Here is a 20648-nt window from a genome sequence, read left to right on the forward strand (position 1 = left end):
TTTTTAACAATTCCATTTTTGTCAGAGAACACAATCTGTAGAATTTCAATCTTTTGGCATTAACTGAGACTTGTTTTATGGCCCCCAAATATGGTCTATACTGGTAAATATTCCATATGTACTTGAAAAGAATGTGTATTCTGTAATTGTTGGGTGATGTGTTCAAATCTGTGTCCTTGCTGCTTTTTGTTTAATTTTTCTATCAGTTGCTGATAACAACTAATTGTAGTCTTTAACTATGACTATGGAATTATCTGTTTTTCCCTTTAAATCTGTCAGTTTTGCCTCATGTGTTTTGAAACTATTATTGGGTTCATACTCATTTATGACTTATGATTTCTTACTGAATCATCAATTTTATCATTATGAAATATCTTTTTTATCCTTGTTAATATGTTTTGTTTTGAAATCTATTTATCTGATATTAATAATGCTAATCCAGCTTTTGCTTATTGTGTAAGTGGCATATATTTTTGCTTCATTTTCTTTCAACCTTTAAAAATTTCCTATTGGCTTCTTAGGTGTGGTCTTTTGTACCTTTAAGTAAAGGTTGCCCTAGCAATTACAATGTATATTGTTAATTTTTCATGGTTAACATACAGTTAATAATGTACCACTCTATTTAAAATACAGAAATCTTGCAGCCTTATATGTCCACATCCCTCTTCATTTTATAGTTGTTGTATGTAATACATCTACATATGTTGTATATGCCACAAGATAATGTTATGATTTTAATTTTAAAGTTATATGGTTAATAAAGAAATTAAGAGGAAAAAATAAAATATTTTCCTTTTCAGCCCCGAAACTTCCTTTAGCCTTTTTTATAGTGTAGCTCTGCTGGTGACCACATTTCTTAGATTTCTTTGTCTGAAAATGTCTGTATTTTGCTTTTATTTTTGAATAATATTTTTACTGAATGTAGAACTCTATTTTGACAGTTTTTTTTCAGTACTTTAAAGATATTATTCCATTTGGCCTTCATGGTTTCAGAGGGGAATTCAGCCATCAATTGTCATATGTCTGTAATATGTATGTAATATATCGTTTTTTCCTTGCTGCTTTCAAGATATACTGTTTATCTTTGGCTTTTAACAGTTTGAGTATCATATGGGCTAATATCGGCATAAGCTGCAAGATATTTATTCTGTTCAGTGTTTACTTTTCATTTTGTGTGTAAAAATTTTTCTTAAAATCAAACTTGGGAAATCTTTAGCTATTATTTCCTCGAATATTTTTTCTGCCCCATTCTTTCTGTCATCTCCTTTGGTATTCCAATTACACATCTTTAATTTTACTGTTTGATGTTATGTAACAGGTCTCTGAGGCTCTGTTCATTTTTTTTTCTCAAATTTTTTTCCCTCTGTTCTTCAACCTTGAAAACCTTATGTTGCTGTATTTTCAAGTTCATGTAACTCTTTCCTCTGTCATGTCCATTTGGCTTAGTCCATCCAGTGAATTTTTTTATTCATAAATTCATGTTTTTCAGTTTAGAATTTCCATCTTCTTCTTCTTTTATTATTTTTATTTTGTGTTGGGACTTCTTATTTCTCGATGAGCGTTTCATTTATTGAAAGCATGTTTTGTTTTACTTTACCGGGGCTAGTTATAGTAGTTGTATATACCTGTCTCTTCCAACATCTGTTTCATTTCATGGTCAAACTAGAATGATTTTCTTTTTTTCTGAGAATGCGTTTCATTTTCTTGGTTTGTATGTTGGATAATTTTGAACTGTATCCTGGACATTATAAATGTTAAGTCATGGAGACTTTGGATTCTATTATTTCCCACTGATGAATAGTGTTTTCTTTATTTTAGTAGGTCATTCTCTTGGCTGGGCTTGAACTGTATAAACTCTGTTGTTTATACTCTGTTTGGATCTTTTGCCTTGAGCTGGATTGCTTTGAGTCTGTTTTTTATCTGTGTGGTTAAGGGGTCAGTCAGGGAGACAGATATTCGCTCTGCTGGTCCCCTTGCCCTTGTGGGATTTTCCCCACTCGCTTCAATATTTGCAGTTTGCCAGCTTTCCTTTTCCGGTTCCTTGTGTCAGAAAGACTGTGGGCTTTTCCGTGTCTGCCCTCACCACTGTGCATGCTGCATGGACTGCACTTAGCCCCAGGCTAAGCACCACTGACGGGCATTTTCTCATAGAGCTGCCTTTCTCCTCTTCTCCTTGGCGGTGAGAACTCCCTCTTGGTCTGTCCGTCCATTCTCCTGTGCTCTCAGGCAGTTGCTTTTTCGTCATGTCCAAGCTTTGTAGTTGTTTTCTGTGAGACAAGAAGGAAGAACTGTTGGTAGAAGTTTCTTTTATCATAACCAGAAACCTCTTCATTTCTTTTTTTTTTTTTCAAAATACATTTTATTAAATTTATGTGAGGGTGATATTGGTTAATAAAATTATATAAGTTTCAGGTGTACCATTCTATAATACATCGTCTATATATTGCATTGTGTGTTCACCACCCAAAGTCAAAGTCTCCCGTCACCTTACGGTCATCTGTGTCTATGAGTTTTTGTTTATTTGTCTTACTTGTTCATTTGTTGCTTTCAGTTTAATAGCCCACATATAGGTGAAATCATATGGTTCTTGGCTTTTTCTGTTTGACTTGTTTTGCTTAGCATGATACTCTCAAGATCCATCCATGTTGTCACGAATGGCAGTATTTCATTTTTTCTTATGGCTGGGTAGGATTCCATGTGGTATATATGTACCACATCTTCTTTATCTAATCAACTATTGAAGCTTGCTTTGGCTGCTTCCATGTCTTGGCCTCTGTGAATAATGCTGCAGTGAACATCGAGGTACATGTATCTTTATGAATAGGTATTTTAAAAAATTTTGGGTAGATACCCAGAAGAGGGATTGCTGGGTCATACGGTAACGCCATTCTTAATTTTTTGAGGAACATCCATACTATTCTTTATTTCTTTTTAATTTTTAAAGATTTCTCCTTTTCATGTTTTATTTGTCATAAGCATTATTCACTGTTTATTTATTTCTATGTTTCTATTGATTGAGTCTTCATTTTAAAAAAGCTTCTTTATTTATAATTTTCTCTACAGTTCTTTCACCTTCCTTTAGAAATCTCTCTTCTCTAGTCACCTAATTTCAGTGGGTTTAATAACAGTTTAAATCATTTTCTTAATTTCTTTTAACTTATTTTGAAACATGAAGTTATACTTTTCATCTGTTTAGTGCTCATGTCTCTGCTTCTTATTTTCTTTCTCTTATGAAATTCATATGGGATTTTCTATTGTTCATTTTTAAAGTAAAATAAATTTCCCTGTAATTTTAGGGCTCCTCTTCTATTTTCTCGTTTTGCAAAGTGATAAAAATATTCTGCTGTACTTTCTGATCCCGGCTTTCTCGGTTTCCTTCCCCACTTTTATTTGGACTTTGTTTCTCCTTTGCATCTAATATCCTTACGCTGTTCAATGGGGATTTTATTCTCAACAGTTTCTTCTGAACGCAATGCTTTATCTTGAAGGGAGCTTTGGTTTGTTAATTTTTAGGTTTGAGAGTCTGCTCCCTCACTATAGATCTTATTACCCGGAGGACCCCCTCCTTGTTTTGACTTTTGTTTTCAGATTGGGCCACCCAAATTCCTGTGAATACCTCTGGGGAATTGGGCGTTCCCTATTCAGAGAACCATCAGAGGCTCAAAAGCCTCCTGTCTGTGTCTTCTAGCATGGATGCTGATACCACAAGGGGCGTGTAGTTGTCAGAAGTTTGTCCCCATCCTCTGATGAATGGTTCACAGGGCTACCCTGCCACCTAGGTTTGTTGTAGATATTGTCAGCCAGTCTTCAGGTTGTCATCTTCCTTGATCGGTCTATTTTTAGTTGAGGGGCTTGGGTTGATTCAGAACTTGAATTCTTCTATGGATGTCACTGAGTAAAGTCCAGCGTGAGTCCAGGGAGAGCAGGGTTCACCAGAGTTGGGGCTTTTGGTAGACGCAGAAACGTGAGCCAGGTACTGGACCTCTGGTAAAAATATGGTTGGGAAGTGGCTTACTCTGTATTTTCTGCTTAAGCTCAACATGACCTACCCCTAGTTCTTAGAAATAGGTCGAAGAATAATTCTTTGGGAGCAAAACGAACATCCTCAGACTGTGGAAGAGAGTAGGAACTTCATTAGTTTAATAATAAGTAAGAACTAGGGGCTCACTCATCCAAGCGTTCTGCCTCAGGTTAAAAACCCAGTATATTGGGTGTGGGGCTCCTGGTGATGACAGCTTTCAACAGTGTGTCTCTTGAACCACAGTGCTCTCATCATAACTGATTGCCCTCTATGCCTGAGGCACAACTGGGTCTTTCCCAGGAGAAAGAATGCATGGGTAATACATTTTTTGATACCATGAATGTCTAAGCATATCTTTATTTTTAATTTACAGTTTGCCCGAATACAGATTTCTGCTTTGAGAATTTTTTTTTCAGGGTCTTAAAGGCCTTGCTTCGTTATTATCTTGCTTCCGGTGCTGCTTTTGAGAAGTCCCAAAACCCTTTTGATTCCTAGTCTTTTCTAAGTGATGTAAACTGTTAAACATCTCAAGAAGCATATAGAATCTTTAGTTTGTCACCAGTTTTTGACATTTCAGAATGATGTGCCTTGTTACGTGTCAATTTCTACTTATTGCGGTAGGCCTTTTTAATCTATATTCTAATATTTTCTTAACAATTTTGTTAATGATATTTTTATATTCATTTATATATATTTTTAAAATTTTCAATTACAGTTGATATTCATTATTATATTAGTTTCAGGTATACGGCACAGTGGTTAGACATTTATACAACTTACAAATTGACCCTGCCGATGTCTTGCACCCACCTGACACTGTCTATATTATTACGATATTATTGACTATAGTCCCTGTGCTGTACTTTACATCCTCACGACTATTTTGTAACTGTCAATTCGTACTTCTTAATCCTTTCACCTTTTTCACCCAGGCCCCCATCCCCCTCCCATCTGGCAACCACCAGTTTGTTTTCTTGTTAATGATTTTAACCTCTTTAGTTTTGCTCTTGCCTTTTCTGGAAATACTTTTATTCTGATGTTGGACTTCCTGGATTGATTGTTTCTCTCTTTTTTTTGTTTCTTTCTTTTTTTTTTTGTACTTTAGGGGAAATGTCCTCAACTTTCTCTTCTAGCCCTTTTATTGATTATTTAAGTCTAGGATCATATTTTAAATTTGCAAGGACTCTTTTGTGTGTTTGTTTTGTTCTCTGCATTTTATTTTTAAATAGGACCTCAACATTCATTTTTTGGGGATAGAGTAAGTATCTTTCTGATATTGATAACAGTTTTTAAAAAAGGTTTTTTTTCTCTGACACAGATTGTTTTCCTCCAAGTTGATGTTCTGTTCCTTCCCGTCTGGCTTCCATGTTACGGGCTGGCCATCCTTTGTTGTCTTCATGGTTAAATGTTGGGACTATGGAGCTGACCTGAGCACGTTGGTGGGCCATTTATTGGGAAACCCCTGATGTCACTGTCTGTCTTCAGGCCTTTCCTCTTTGATTGGTTAGGTTCACAGAAGGAAGGAGGGAAAAAGAGGATTCCAATCACCAGCCAAAAGGGTAAAGGTCTGGCTGCTAGGTGTTGGGTAGGGCAGGCTAAGGGTAGCTTGGCTCTGTATTCAGTATTCATACTTCAAATACCCACCAAATTTCCTTGGTTTAGGTAGGTTACCCCCGTCTTCAACTGTGTTTGGTTTCTTCCATTCCAGAGAACCTCTGGTGTATATTCTCTTTAGTCAATAAACTTCAGATCCACTGAGCTGGGGGGAGGTGTTCAGGCATGCGAGGTAGGGGAGAGAATTTAGGGATCCAGTTGCTTCTTAAACAGCTGTCAGCCAATCCCTCTTTGTTTTCAAGCTTTCATTCTTGTTCCACACCTCTAGTGCAGAGTATTCTGCTGCTGCCAATTCCATGCCTTTTGAGAATTCTGAGATGCATATCATTAGTTCTCAGCTTTCCTCGCTGCTGACCTGGGATTCTACTCTCTCTGGTCTTCCAAGCCAATTGCTGCTTGTCTTTCGGCTTTCAAGCTTCCAGAATTATGTTGCTGTATGTTTTCTTGTCTATTATCCTTTCTTCTTCAAAAGATTCTTTTACTGGAGTTTGCTGACATTTTAGGTGTATATAATTGAGATGATTGTGTTCACATTGTATTCTTAACCCAGAAACTTTCTCCCATTTTTTCATGTCTATCATCTTCTCATTCTTTATATCTTAAATATGATCTCTTATGAAAGGCCTTCCCAAACTGCCCTGTGTAAAGAAATTATTTCCTACCTCCTTCTTTATTCTCTATTTTAACTCCTCGTATGGTTCTTTTTTTTCCCTGTATGGTTCCTTATAGACCTTTAAAACAGTTTTTGTTTTTTTTTTTGTCCTTTTTGTTCATCTTTGATGCTTTACCATAAACATCATGAGGTCAGGGGTTATAGCTGTCTCATGCTATGTTTATCTCCAGTATTTGGCATATAGTTGACCCTCAGTAAATATTTTCTGAATGAGTAAAAGAATAATTTATATGTAGACTGCAGGATTTTTCGAAATCAGCAAAAATTTCCTCAGTTTTTTTAAGTATAGAAAAAGAAGGGCAGGGGAACAAACTAGCACCTAGGATTATTGTGAGGTTTACAAGTGTTAATAGGATTGATTAAGTACTTAGAATCATGTGTGGTACATAGTAAATACTAAAGAAATGTTATATTTTTAAGAGTCTTAAAGAATCTCTAAAGAGTTATGATTTTATATTTAATTGTTGTTCATTTTTGATCAAGTTAGCGAAAAAAATCATTGTAGGATGGACTGAATTGTTCTTGAGAATTGTGTAGTATGTTCTGAGCCAGCACACTTGAATTTTAACTTCAGGTTGATCATGAATCTCAACTTGGACTTTAGCACTGTCATGGAAGAGTCTGTACTTTAATAGGAAGTAGAATCCCAAATATTTCACAAAGTTTGTCTGTGTAGCGAGACATTTAGATTTCAGGATAGTACTGTTTATAATTCATCTTCTCGTTTAGGCAGTTCTGGGATATCTGCATCTTCTTAAGGAGGATAATTTATTTTTGGTGCAATCATTTTCTTTTGATATGCAGCCACATTGATTGGACAGATGGTTGATAATTTAAATACGTCTTGAGTATTGCACTTAGATATGGAAACTTAAAGAATGATTCAGACTCATCAGCCTCTGTATATCTCTGAAATTATTTAATTTCTACCAAATAGCTCCTCAGTTCCTCAAAAATCTATGATTATAGAGAGCTCAGTAAAGTTTAGCAATGAGAGATTAAAACATTCTCTAGTTTTCATCTGCTAAATTCATATATCTGGGTTTATACTTCCTGAACAAATCAATAATACTCTCATTTCCCTATTCCCTGCCCCACCCAGTCCTTGTAGTTTCAACTACGGTATTCAAATGTCTTGTCATACCAGGAAGAAAACACAAGCTTGTGTGTCACTCTTTGGATGGGATGAGAGGTACTTAAAATTTGGCCTCTTATATTCTTCAATTTCAAAATCTTTTTTTTTTTGCATGTAGTAAACTTAATTGTTTTCATACGTTTGACCTAATTCTCAATTACAAAATCTTGATCTTGATCCCAGTAAACTTTTAAAAACAAGTTTTTATAACCTACCCCGATTACATGAAAATAAAACAGAGCTCCATATTCCATTTCAAATTATTACTAATATCCAACAAGCACTCAACTTGCAGAAAATTCACTACCTTTATCACTTTCTCCATTTCACCATGAAATGAACTGATTTTCACAGTTCCTAGCACAAGCTCAGGGTGATAGAAACTGGAACAATGGTCTTCTCTTTTGACTTGAATAAATTATTTTTCTCCTTTTCTTACTTGCAAGTGCCTCATCTTTGGCAAATGAAGCATCTCCATTTTAACACTTTTCCAATTGGCAAGTGGTTAGATCTCACTAATTCATTCATGAAAGCATTAGATGATTTTAGGTATCTATGTTTTTTTTTTTTTTTTTTTAACGTGCTAAACATGTAAGGTGAGTTACAACTAGTTCAATTGTTTCTCTTTATAGGTGACATATCAGAGAGTGTCTCTATTATTTACCTTCTATTTGACTTTGGACAGGTTACTTCTCTAAGCCTTGATTTCCTCATCGGTAATATGGAAATAATCATCATAATAATATTTTTATGTTTACTGGCACAATATAAACATTCAGAATTTAGAATTATTACTGTGTTAAGACTATACGTTCAGGGATCATTTTAATAGAGTTATTACTGTGATTATTGTGACCCAGAGGATGAGGATTATATCTTTTTATTTTTGATTTACTTGTACCTCTAAATGCCTAGCACATTAATGAGTGTTCAATCAATATCTGATGACTGAATAAGAACACTGAAATCTTTCCCTTCACCTTTGCTGCTTAACTTTTGCTTAATGTATAAAATTCCGTAGAACTCTTGACATTGTTTTTCACAAATTAATTGCTTAAAAATGTAACTGAATAATGTATGTGGAAATGCTCTGAAAATGTAAATGGCTATCCATATGTAATTAATTGATGATGATGATGATGTTGATGATGATGTTGATGACGATGATAATGATGATGATGATGATGATGATGATGATGGTGGTGATGATGATGATGGTGATGACAGTGGAGGAGTCACTTGCTGAAGAATGGGAGTGTTCTTTGTTGACCTCTCCTGTCTGCTGAAAGTGCCAGGTGAAGTTTGCCACCTGAAACTAAAGCCAACTGAAGAATAGCTATGTAAGTATACAAGTATTTAGAAGAATTAACAATGAAATTTGTGACATCTGACTTTCTTTTGCTTTTGAGGGGAGATTTGACTGTTTTGGCTCTCTGAAACTATGTATCCTTTTTTGTCACCATTCATTTGTATCATTTATGAGATTTTGCTTTCAGTTAAAGAGGATGACCATCCTCAAAAAGGAGGATTATTCTTTGATCAAGGATTTGCAAAGAACTCTGGTTCCTCGTTGGAACTTCCAAACAAGGCATATGGCATTGTTCTCCCCTTATCGCTATTTCTGAATATCTTTATTATTAGCTATATTTATTTTCGTTCTTTAAAAAGATGATTCTCTGAATATATGAATTGATTTCAGTACCAAATGCACTAATAGATTGTGTGTGTGTGTGTGTGTGTGTGTGTGTGTGTGTGTGTGTGTGTAGGGGGTTATGCTTGATTCGTTGATGAAAGATCACTGCTGTGTTTTCCTAACTCCACAGGTTATTCATTTTAAGGGACAAAGTATTGGACTGGGAAAAGGGAAGGAAAAGGATCACACTTATTATTGCTAATTTGGTAGCAATTTTTTATCTACTATGTGCCAGTCATTGTGATAAGTAGTTTATACATGTAAAAATTTTAAATCCCCATTTTATAGACTAGGAAATTGAAGCTCAGGAAAGTTCATTACCCAAGTTCTCATAGCTAGTAAGTAGAAGAGCCCCAATTCAACTGACACCTGGGTTTTAGTTTTAGTTGATTGTAATTTTCTGTATGCTTTGAACTCTTGGTTCCACCATTTTCCACCTCTAAAACAGATTTTTTTTTTGTGTGTGTGTATGTGTAAAAAGTTCCACCTTTTGGGGTGGGGTGAGGAAGAGTGTTGAGGCAACTTTGGTAGTAAGTGCAGAAAATTACAGATATGTAATGAAATAAATGACGCAAGGCTTAGAGAAGCTGGAACACGGGGGCAGAAGTGGACATAAAGAGGAACCACAGGACCTTAACGCTGTGTTCTCGTGGCCCCCCTTAAGAGTCTGATTCGTGCAAGTTACAGCTATGACACTGGAAGGGAAAGAGGAATGGGGACATATGGAATTTGTAAAACGCCCCTCACAAATCTTGTTTGGCTCCTCATACGAAGGGATTTGTTTTGTTGATTTTATTGGATGTGATAGTATTGTGATTCTGTTATAAATGTCTTTATTAGTCAGAGATTATACTAAAGTATTTATAAGTGAAATGATTCGATTAAGAGCATTTGCTTTTAATACTCAAGCAGAAAAATTGTGGAAGAGGATAGATGGTGACTAGTAAAGTTGAGTATTGGGGACATGCATTTCATTTTACTTATCTCTCTACTTGTATGTATTTAAAATTTATGTAGTAAAAACTAAACAAATAAAAAAACTCAAATCAAACCCTCTCCCCGTCAAAAAGCTCTGTGAGAAACAAAAGACAAATGGTGAAGAGACAGTTATACTAATGAGGAGTTTTAAGTGTAGTGGTCTAAAAGCATACAAGTAACTTGAATTTTAGGCTCAGTGGGTGTCAGATAGGACTTCAAATTCTGGTCTGTTTGTATAACATTATCCTCCAACCAAAGTTCCCTCATCTTGAGTTCTATAACAATATTAGGAGTTCAAGTTGTGTCCTCAAATCGGGTAGGTAGCCTGAGCACCTTCTCAGGGGTTCTCTATGGTTCTTATTCAACAGAGGAAGGAAACCTAACTCATTCTGAATACAACAGGGCCAGTTTTAGCTGTGCTATAAACCTTGTGTATTTTCTGCTTTTTCACCTAAAATTATTTTTCCCAAAATGCCCTTCCTAGGGGTGTGTGTCTCTCTGAAGGGTGTTTCACTTTCCTTCATTTAGAAGTGCATAGCTCTAAACCTCAGTTGACACTGACTCAGGACTGAGGACTATTTATATTCCTCTGCCCTGACTATTCCCTGAGCTGGTCCAGTGAGACTGGGGCATCGATCAACCTATGACTGTAAAGCCATGCCTGTTTCTCACATAGTTGGTTACTTAGAGTGAAGCTCTCTGTCTGCCCCTCAGACTTTTGGAATAGGTCTTCCTTGCTCGCTCTCCATCCTTGCAGACACGAGCTCATCCTCAGCCCTCAGTTGGCTTTCAGCCAGACCAGCTCCATACCCCAAATGGCTAATGATAGAACAGTGGACTTTGGAAGAAAGTGATACACGTAGTTCTTGCAATACAAATTGTTCTTCCCATAAGTAATAGGAAGAAGAAGTAGAGAGAACTTTAGTGTCATATCCAAGATCCCAAACTAGGCCATGAAAGGAGTATAAATTCTTAACTGCTTTGTTGTACCAAGAATCATGGGTTTTGTGAATTAGTCAGTCAGTTCATTCATTTGTCAAACATTTATTTGGGATGACACATTAAATGCTGGGTATATAAAAATAGACCATTTCTGTCTGATCTTAAGGATTTGATAGCCCAATGGAGGAGATAGTGAATGAGTTAATAATTGTAGCATATGATGGTAACTGCTATGATAGAGGGAAGCCCTGTGGACTATGAAAGTGTGGAGGAGAAGCACCTAATGCAGCTTGTGGTAGGGAGGGTTAGTTATCAACAGCAGATGATAAGGAGCGTTAGTTATCTACAGTAGTTGGTAGTTAGGGTTAGTTATCCGCAGCAGAAATGGTTATAGCTGAGCTTTGAGGAATTCTTAGGAGGTAGCCAGGCAGAGAAGTACAGATTGCATCCCTGTAGAGAAAATATTATGTGCAAAACCATGGAAGGGTAAGAGCATTATAAACTGGGGTTTCTGCAAGTCAGTATGGCTGAAGTGTGGTACATATGGAAAAGACAGAAGATGAAGCTTGACAGATGAGCAGAAATCCGTTCATGCCACACTCTGTGCTAAGTTAATCGGATTTCGACCAGCAGGATATGAGGAAAATTTGCATTTTCTTTTGAAAATTTGCATTTTAGAAAGATACTTTTGATGCCATGTAAAAAAAGGGTCAGAAGAGAATAGGTCTGGATATCACATCAATAATCTAGGAAAGAGATTGTACAGGTTTGAATTAAGGTGATGTAAGTATAAAGGGAGAAAAGAATAGATTTTAGAGCTGGTTTCTAAGTAGAAACAATTGGACTGGAAAGTAGAATATATTGGATATAAGAGATACTTTGAGACACACAAAAGTAGTGAGTTAATACAGATATTCAGAGTGATTAAGAAAGCTGTCTGATTCATTACTGATCCTCTAATCAAGAGAAGAAATGAAAAAGGTACTAGGCATAATTTTTACTTTAACCGTTGTGGTGAATATTTATAGCAATCCAAATTTGTGAAGTACTCTTTATTTATGTCTATCATTTCTCAATGAAAGGTTAGATTGAAGAGAAGATGCATAATTTAAAAAGAGGCAATGACAGCAAATCCATAAAACCTTGGATTTTATGTAGTGGTAGAAGACACTAATAAAAAATTAGCTAGAATTAGGATGTATGCTTTCATATCTATAACATTACTAAACAACTTTTTCAAAAAATGTGGGGAAGTATTATTTTAATTTCTCATTTGGCAAATAGAACAAAACAAACAAACAAATGAATAACACCTGAGGCTCAAAGATATTAAATAATTTGCTTGAGGTCACACGTAGCTGTAGGTGAGAACTCACACTGATCCCAAAGCTCTGTGCAGGACATTATGGTAACTGCAGGACATTGTGATAACTCCAGGACGTTCACCCGGTATGTTTAGGGTCTGAGACATAAAAACCAAAATGAGTGGCCTATTTGAAAAAAAAAAAAAGAAAGAAAATACTGAAATTGATATTGAAGAACCTATAAAAACCTTTAACATATATATATCAAGTGAAATGATTATTTGGAGTTCTATTGGAATGAGAGATGGTAGGAGAATAAATTATGGAAAAGAGTTCTGCATTATTTACATATCATACAGATTTTACCTGGAAATTACTTATTCGTGTTAATGAAATTAGAATCGTAAAGAACTTATTTAGAGAACATTGATAGGATATAGGATAGCTGACATTTAAATTTTCATTTCATTTCAACCACTGTGTTAAGGTTGACCCTCTGCTATGTACTTAGCCTTGTGACAGGTTCTAAGGCAGTTACAAATGATAATAAGGTAGTTCTGTCCTCAAAGATCTTAAAGTATTGTTAGGGATAATAGATTTGCAAACATGAAACTAATTCAGAACCATATAGAACAGTTTATTATCAGTGAAAAATTTATACGATGAAGTGACGAAAGTTTTGAGGCAGATGCTGAGTAGCTAGAGAAGCAAGACAGTGATCGTGCCTAGATTTAATTAGAAGGCTTCATGTATGGTGTGAATCTTAAGATGGGCCTTGAAGGATCAAAGAGAATTGATTTTTCAAGAAAAAAAACTTGGGACTAGTGAAGTAAACAAGTTTCATTTTGTGTTTTCTATAAAAAAACATTTAGTTTAATATTTCATCTGTTCACAGTGTTAATGAAATATTGGAAAGACTCTAAATGTCATACGATAGAATAAGGGAAGTATTAATATTTTGTACTGTACCATACAATTAAATATTATTAAGCTAGTAAAAATAATTAAAGAATGAATGTGGCCTGGTAGAGAAGTCTGGCTTGTAGCCAGTTAAGCTATCAGTTCTACTATTTACTAGCTTTGTGCCTTTGGGCAAGTCATTCTTTTTGAGCTTTGGTTTATTTAACTTTAAAGGGAAGTGATAATAACCACTTTGAAAAATTATTGTGGTGTATGGCCATGCTACCCTGAACAAGCCAGATCCCGTCTGATCTCAGAAGCTAAGCAGGGTCGGGCCTGGTTAGTACTTGGATGGAAGACCACCTAAGAAGAGCAGGTGCTTTGGCGTAAAAAATAAAAAAATAAGGGATTGTAAGCTGACAAGGTCCTTGCAATCTGTGAGGTCAACCAAGGGTTGCCTCGCCTAAAAAAAAAAAATTATTGTAAGGATTGAAGATAATGTATATAGAGCACCTGATAAATAGAGTACATTCAAAAAAATAGTGGCTATGCAATAAGCATTATTATTCATATGTATACTACTGCTATGTAAGAAATACTGTCTTTCTGAAATGAAATTCTCAATTATTACCAAGAGCTTTAAAATGAATATTTCCTATTGACTCAGTAATTCTACAATTAAAAAATTATTCTAAGGAGATAACTGAAAATGTGTGCACATATTTAAAAAGATATTCTTTGCAGCATCGAATAGAATAGTGAAAAATAGCCCAAAATTTCACAAACAGGTGTTTGGTGAAATAAATTATGATTCCTTTGCATAAAGGAAAATTATAAAGCCATTAGAATGATGATACAGAAATGTACTTCTGATATAGAAAGTAAGAAAAGCAGGCTCTAAAACTATATACAGGAAAATTCTATTTTTGTGAATGTATATTTTTGCAGAGAAAATTTTCTAGAAGGATAATACACCAAACTATTAACTAAGGTTGTCTCTGAATAGTGGGCCTTGAGGTGATTTTAGTTTTCTTCATCATGCTTACCTGGATTTTTTACTTTCAGGTTATGAGCATAGACAATTCAAAATTTAAAAATGAGAGTAGGTCACACTTAAAAATATTTAGTGACATTTTAAAGAAAAATGATTTAAAATTTATGTATTATATGATCTCAGTTTTGTTAAAATCTTCTTATATCTTTGCCTAAAACGAATGACTCGATTTTTCTTTTGTGGCTTTTTCTCTCAAAATGTGGCAAAACTTTGATGAAATAGTGAAGATAGGATGAGTAGAAGCCAGTAGAGATTAGACTCGTGTATGCCTGGATAAAAATCATCACTTTCTCAGACTCCCCCTCCCTGCTTTTGCGTGTGTGTGTGTGTGTTTTTGTTTGTTTTCATCACAGCTTTATCAGTGGGCTTTCTTGGCCATTTTCATAAAGAAACAAAGTTGAACCACTGCCAATATCTACTCTCCGCTATCTCCCTTCTTTTCTTTTTATCCTTACTAAGACCCAGCATTCAGCACCGACTAGTCACTGGGCAGAAACAGTGGTGAACAAGAGCCAGTTCTTGGAACCTCCTTTCACTTGGGAGAGATAGTCAACAAGCACCCAAATAACTGTGCTAACTACTGTAAAAAAATAGGATATTGTAACAGAGGAAAATGGGCGTGGAGGTCAGGGAATCAATTTAGACAGGGAAATCAGCAAAGACTTCCACGGGAATGTGACATTTCAAGGCCGCCTTAAAGTTTCAATAGGAGTTAGCCAGACAAAATATGGAGGGAAGAACTTTTTAGGAAGAGGGACAAGCACGTATAAAGATGTTCAGGCAAAAATAGCTTTGTATGTCTGGCTTTTGTGGTATAACATGAGGTTGGAAAGTAGGCAGGGACCTGGTATAATATGTTAAGGATTGTAGGTTTTATCCTGAGGGCAGTGGGCAGCCACTGAAAGATTTGCAAAAACCCATTTATATTTCAAAAAGATCTCTGGCTGCTCTGAGGAGAAAGCTGGAGACAAGCAAGAGAGAACCGAGAAGATGAGTTCAGAGGCTTGTTAGAATTGATCTGATCAGGAAATGATGGTGCCAGTAATGATAGTGAACATAAAGAACAGAAGACAGTTTGGAGGTATATTTTGGTGGTAGCATTGAAGGGACTTAGTGACAGATTGGATTAAGGGAGTGAGGGAGAAGGAATAGGTGCTGTCAAAGATGATTTTCAGAATACTTTGTCGGAGTGACTTGCTGGATTTCATAGATGGTGGAGCAGGAGTGTTTTGGGGGGTGAAGGAAGAGATAAAAACTCATTCTTGGACATGTTTGCTTTATGATAGCTATAAGATTTCCAATGGAGAAATTGAATAAATGAAGTCTATTACTCAGAAGAGCTTCCCAGGGTGGAGATACTGTTAAGAGTAAGTGGCACAGACAGCACTGAAAGCCTTGTGGATGGATGGGATTGCCTGTGCAGAGTATTTGGAGAGAGACAGATGGAGAGTCTAGAGATGAGCCCTGAGGAATTCCAACATTTAAACATAAAATAATGGGGGAGATGGCAAAGCACATGGAGAGGGATACACTAGGGAGGTGAGAGGAAGACGAGGAGAATGTGGGAAGCCAGTGGGAGAGTTTCAGGGAGGGAAGGGTTGACTGTATGGAACGTGCTGAATGGTCTGGTGAAATGATGACTGGGAAGTGCCCATTGAGTTTGGCAACATGGAGGCTCTAGATGATGGTGGAAAAGCAGATTCAGTGCAGTGGTGGAGGTGGAAACCAAGAAAGCATTGGAAGTGATGGAGACATGAGAGTGTACACAACACTTTATAATCTTGGCTCTGAAGAGAGGTGCCAATAGCTGGAAGGGAATGTCAAGTCTACCAAGAGTTTTTTTGTTTTCCCTTTCACGAACATTATTGAAATGCTTATGGAAATGATTTAGTAAGGAGGGAGTGATTAATGATGTAGGAGAGACGACTGGTTCATGGAGAGCAATAGTGGTGTGATTGATGTTTGACAGGAAAAGGAAAGAAGGAGATGCAGGTAGCCTTTTGATACCTACTATATGTTGGATGTATGCTAGGTACTATGCCGAGTGACTGGCACAGTTAGTGATTTATTATTCACAATTGCCCCACGAAGTTTGTATGATTATCCCCGTTTTACAGAGGAGGACACTGGGGTTAAGTGGAGATAGAGCAAAAATCTTAATCCAGAACTGTTTGATTTCAAAGCTCAGACTCTTAGCTCTTACTTATAGTTGTATAGAATTTCCTCTATGATGGCATATTAGTCAGCCTGCTAGGGCTGCAGTAACAAAGTACCACCGACTAGGTGATGTAAACAACAGAAATTAATTTTCTCGCTGTCCTTGAAGCCCGAAGTCCAAGATGAAGGTGTCGGCAGGTTGGTTTCTCCCGAGGCCCGTCTCCTTGGCTTGCAGATGGCTGTCATCTCTCTGTGTCCTCGCTTGGCCTTTTCTGTGTGCACAGGCATCCCTGGCATCTCTCCTCTGTCCTAATCTCCTCTTCTTATAAGGACACCAGTCAGACTGGATTAAAGCCCACTCTAAGAGCCTCATTTTAATTTAATCGCCTCTTTAAAGACTTTATCTCCAAATACATTTTGAAATTAGGACTTCAATATATGAGTGTGTGTGTGTGGGGAATTCATTTCATAACAAATGGCTTCTGTTTTCTTACAGTGTAAGGAAAAGAGTAGGTTTGGGAGGAATATTGAAGAGCGGGGAGAGGGATGAAAGTGTTTGTCTTAGGGTCAGTTGAGGTGGGGGATAATGTATTTGCATCCCCCCAGCCCGCATATTCAGGTATATGGTTGGAGAAAAAAACAAGAACTGTGTGCTGCAATGAGGCTGCTGGGTGCTCACGTGGGCTTGCTAACCAGCCGAGTGACCATCTCTTCTGTGCGAAGGTGAAATGTAAATGAGTTATCCTCTGCACAGTTACAAATTACAATATGTCAGGGACCTTTCTGGCTGTTCTTAAACAGTCGAGAATATGAAATTAGAGAAATCTATGCCTGCTAAGATTTCGTTGCAGTCACCAATGCAGAAATTAGCAGGGACATTTTTCCAGCCATTGTTATAAATTGTCTTTCATGATTGCTCACCACTCCCTTTGTTCTTCTTTCTCCCTCCTCCTTTCTTTCTTCCTTCTTTTTTTCATCTTCACACATCAATATTTATTGAGCACCTACTAGATGTCTGGCACTAGGAACAAAAAGAGTCAACAATCTAGTGTGAGAGACAGCTTTGTATATATGCAAAGAACCTCCAAGTGATAAGTGTTATTATTGAAGTAATAATTCATTTGTTCATTTATCCCACAAATATCTCGAGTGCCTACTACGTGCCAGGCAGTGTATTAGGCTTGAGATAGAGACATGAGTAAGATATAGTTTCTGCCTTCAAGAAATTTACAACCTGGTATAGAAAAATAATCAGGTAAGTAAAATATGTGATGTTTGTAAAATATTAAAAGATCTTAAAGAAGGGTGTGACTCTTATCTGCATTTCCTTGCATGTTGGATACCCATTGAAAGGAGTCATTACTGCATTTTAACAAAAGGAACAATAAAAAGAACATTTCAAATGCTTGCTTTTGTTTTGTAGTGACAGTTTTGTAGCTCTTGAATTATGAGCAAGCATTGAGTTGGGGGATCCATGACTTTTCTCCTCATTTGAACTTATTGTCCACAACCTGCACTATCAATACCTTTTTTAGATGGTGGAATGACTAACGGTTTTCCTGAAACACTCAATAGGAACCTGCTGAATATTAAAGCTTGAAAAAAGTCACAGTCACAAAGCGTTACTGTGATGCTGGGTGAGCAGAAAGCATATACTGGCCTAGCACATACCTTAAATATTTGAGACTTGGAACCACGTATTAATGTGGGGGTAATACGATTGAAAAAAATGATGAATGGCAGGTCAAAAATGCTGAGAGGAAAATGGATTTTTGTAGATTGTGTAATTCAAACATTTTCAAGTATTGCTTATTTTTGCCTGATCTCAGGAAACAAGTTTACAACCAGACACTTATGGGGTTAATTGAGATGATGGATATAAACTTGTTTTCTTCAGAGGTGATATGCTATACACCTATATTATATATATGCTATATATATAATATACATATATTATATACATATAATAATACAAGGTATTATTATCTGCAACCTAGACTTATTTTTCTGGGAAAATGCTAACCATATTATAGAAATGTGTAGGTAGTAAGAGAGGGGAAAAGGGAAATATAATAAATGGTATATGTGAGATTTAGAATCAATGAGAAACCTAATAACAGCTGAAAATTGCTTTGAGGTCGGGCAGTGAACACACTATTTGCATATTGAGTGCATTTCAGAATCTTAGTCTAGAGTATGTCATAGCAGAAAGAACACTGGATGAGAGTCAGAGTTTGTAAGTCCTAGTCTAGCTCTTCTGTTGACGTCCTAATGCCTCATTTCCCCTGTCTTTAAATGAAGTGGTTCTGGGAAAAGGTCTCCAAGGGCCTTCCAGTTTTGATATTTCATCATTCCGTGATTCTATGTCCTACGTTTATCAAAAGCATTTTGATGTTCTTTAAGTTGCTTGAGCCAGACTTTCAGTTAGAATGCATCCAGGAGCCTATTTCCATGGGCTGTTGGGAAGAGCACGGCCTTGCTTCTCCAGGACTTGATATGTCTTCTGTTAACTGCTGACAGTGAGCCATTCCACCCAAAAGGCTCCCTTGGTAGCCTTAAAGATTGAAAGGACAAATGGACAGTGTTGAGAGCTCTGTGGAAGAGAAGACCTGAGAGACGTTGATCATCATGGCCCCTTGGGATTTGCAAAGAGGAATGACTAGAACTGGGCCATTCACTGCAGCCAGGTCAAAGGTCAGGTCAGGAATGTGGACAATGCTGGTGACTCCAGGTAGGTCTAGGAGGGTAAATAAGCCTATTTAGTCCCTCCTGAATCTTGAGAAGATCTGGGCAGCAAAGCTAAAAAGCTTAGGAAGTCTCCTAATTTCTGAAATTCCTTGGAGGAAAAATGTGACATTCATTTTTTAATATTTTTATTACCACCCAACCATTGTATTCTTATTTAATGCTCACTAAGTTAATCTATTCGTAATATTCTCACATTCTAAAATTCAAACATTCATTAAACATGCTTTTATGATCACTTACTGAGTTAAAATCTGGTTTTGACGGATGTCATTGTGCAACGGACTTCCTATATTTTAGATCTTTTAGAGTGTTGAAAGACCTTTGAGTTTTCTCCTTCAGTTTTAGTTAAGCAATATTAAATATAATTCTCTGGTAGCAGAGATTTATATCTATTATTATTTGCCTAATAATAAGCTGACTTTGTAGTGATTATAAAATGATTTGGAGTACTGGCTTTTTTAATGATAAAAAAGTAATAATTTGTGAATAAGGTATTAAACCTGATTTCTAAAAATTATTTTGTGTGCTGAATACAATTATAAGAAATTAAAGGTCTTTTGTAATTGTTTCTCTCATGGAATTCTAGTAAAAATTTACATATTTTTCATAAAATACTGATTAAATTTCTGTATCTGATCATTAAAAAAAACTATATACCTAATACATATTACAAGATGATTCTTCTTCTTTTTTTTTTGCTTTTATCTAGTTGCTTCCAAGATCCGGTACTTACAGGAATATCATAACCGGGTTCTCCACAACATTTACCCTGTACCTTCAGGAACAGATATTGCAAACACCCTGAAATACTTTTCTCAGACCTTGTTAAGGTAAGCTTTAAAATATCCTCTGCTTTGAAAGAATTATTAGGTAGTACTGCCGAATTGATTGGGACCTAAATTTTTATTGGACTCAAAGTTTCGAAGGGCTTTATGTTTTCTAGAGCTCTGCCAGAAGAGTCTGGACTCAAGTTCTCTGAGTGTATATAGTAGATCAGATCACAGGCCCAAGTGAAAAAAAAAATGGGTGGCATGGCTACTGCCTGCTTTCCTCAGTCGAACATCTCTTCAAGAGATTAACACAGTGATAACACTTATATGTCTGGCGGTAACACCGAGTGGCATTAAAAGGAGAACCTCCATTGCTAAAATTAAGAATAGAGAGCACTTACTGTCTTAAAGAAAATAGAATTATGTAGCATTTTAGGTTCATCAGTAGTATTTTCTATTTCTTGAAGTATAATATATGGTAATAACAATTATTTTTAATCCGTGTAACACTTCAAGTGTTCGACATGCTTTATCATTGATATAGAAATTCGACGGAGGACCAGGAAAGAAAAACCAATACTGTCTGCTTTTACTATAAGGTAGAAGAGACAGGAGGGACCTATCTGCTTCACAGTTCTCATTAGGACAATCAAGCAGAC

At 36.2% G+C, this 20648-nt stretch overlaps 1 protein-coding gene and 1 pseudogene across 1 annotated transcript in view; both read left to right on the plus strand.

Annotated features, from left to right (window-relative positions):
- Window positions 1-20648, plus strand: part of UNC79 (unc-79 subunit of NALCN channel complex) — a 214070-nt gene that overhangs the window by 12749 nt on the left and 180673 nt on the right. Inside the window, exon 2 of the mRNA XM_039884084.1 lies at window positions 19929-20049. Within this exon, the coding sequence (XP_039740018.1) occupies window positions 19929-20049 (121 nt within the window). The remainder of the gene's footprint in view (window positions 1-19928; window positions 20050-20648) is intronic.
- On the plus strand, window positions 13530-13648 carry LOC120619930 (uncharacterized; annotated as a pseudogene).

Source organism: Pteropus medius, unplaced genomic scaffold (genome assembly GCF_902729225.1).
Source record: "Pteropus medius unplaced genomic scaffold, Ma_sr-lr_union100, whole genome shotgun sequence".
Classification (NCBI taxonomy): Eukaryota; Metazoa; Chordata; class Mammalia; order Chiroptera; family Pteropodidae; genus Pteropus; species Pteropus medius.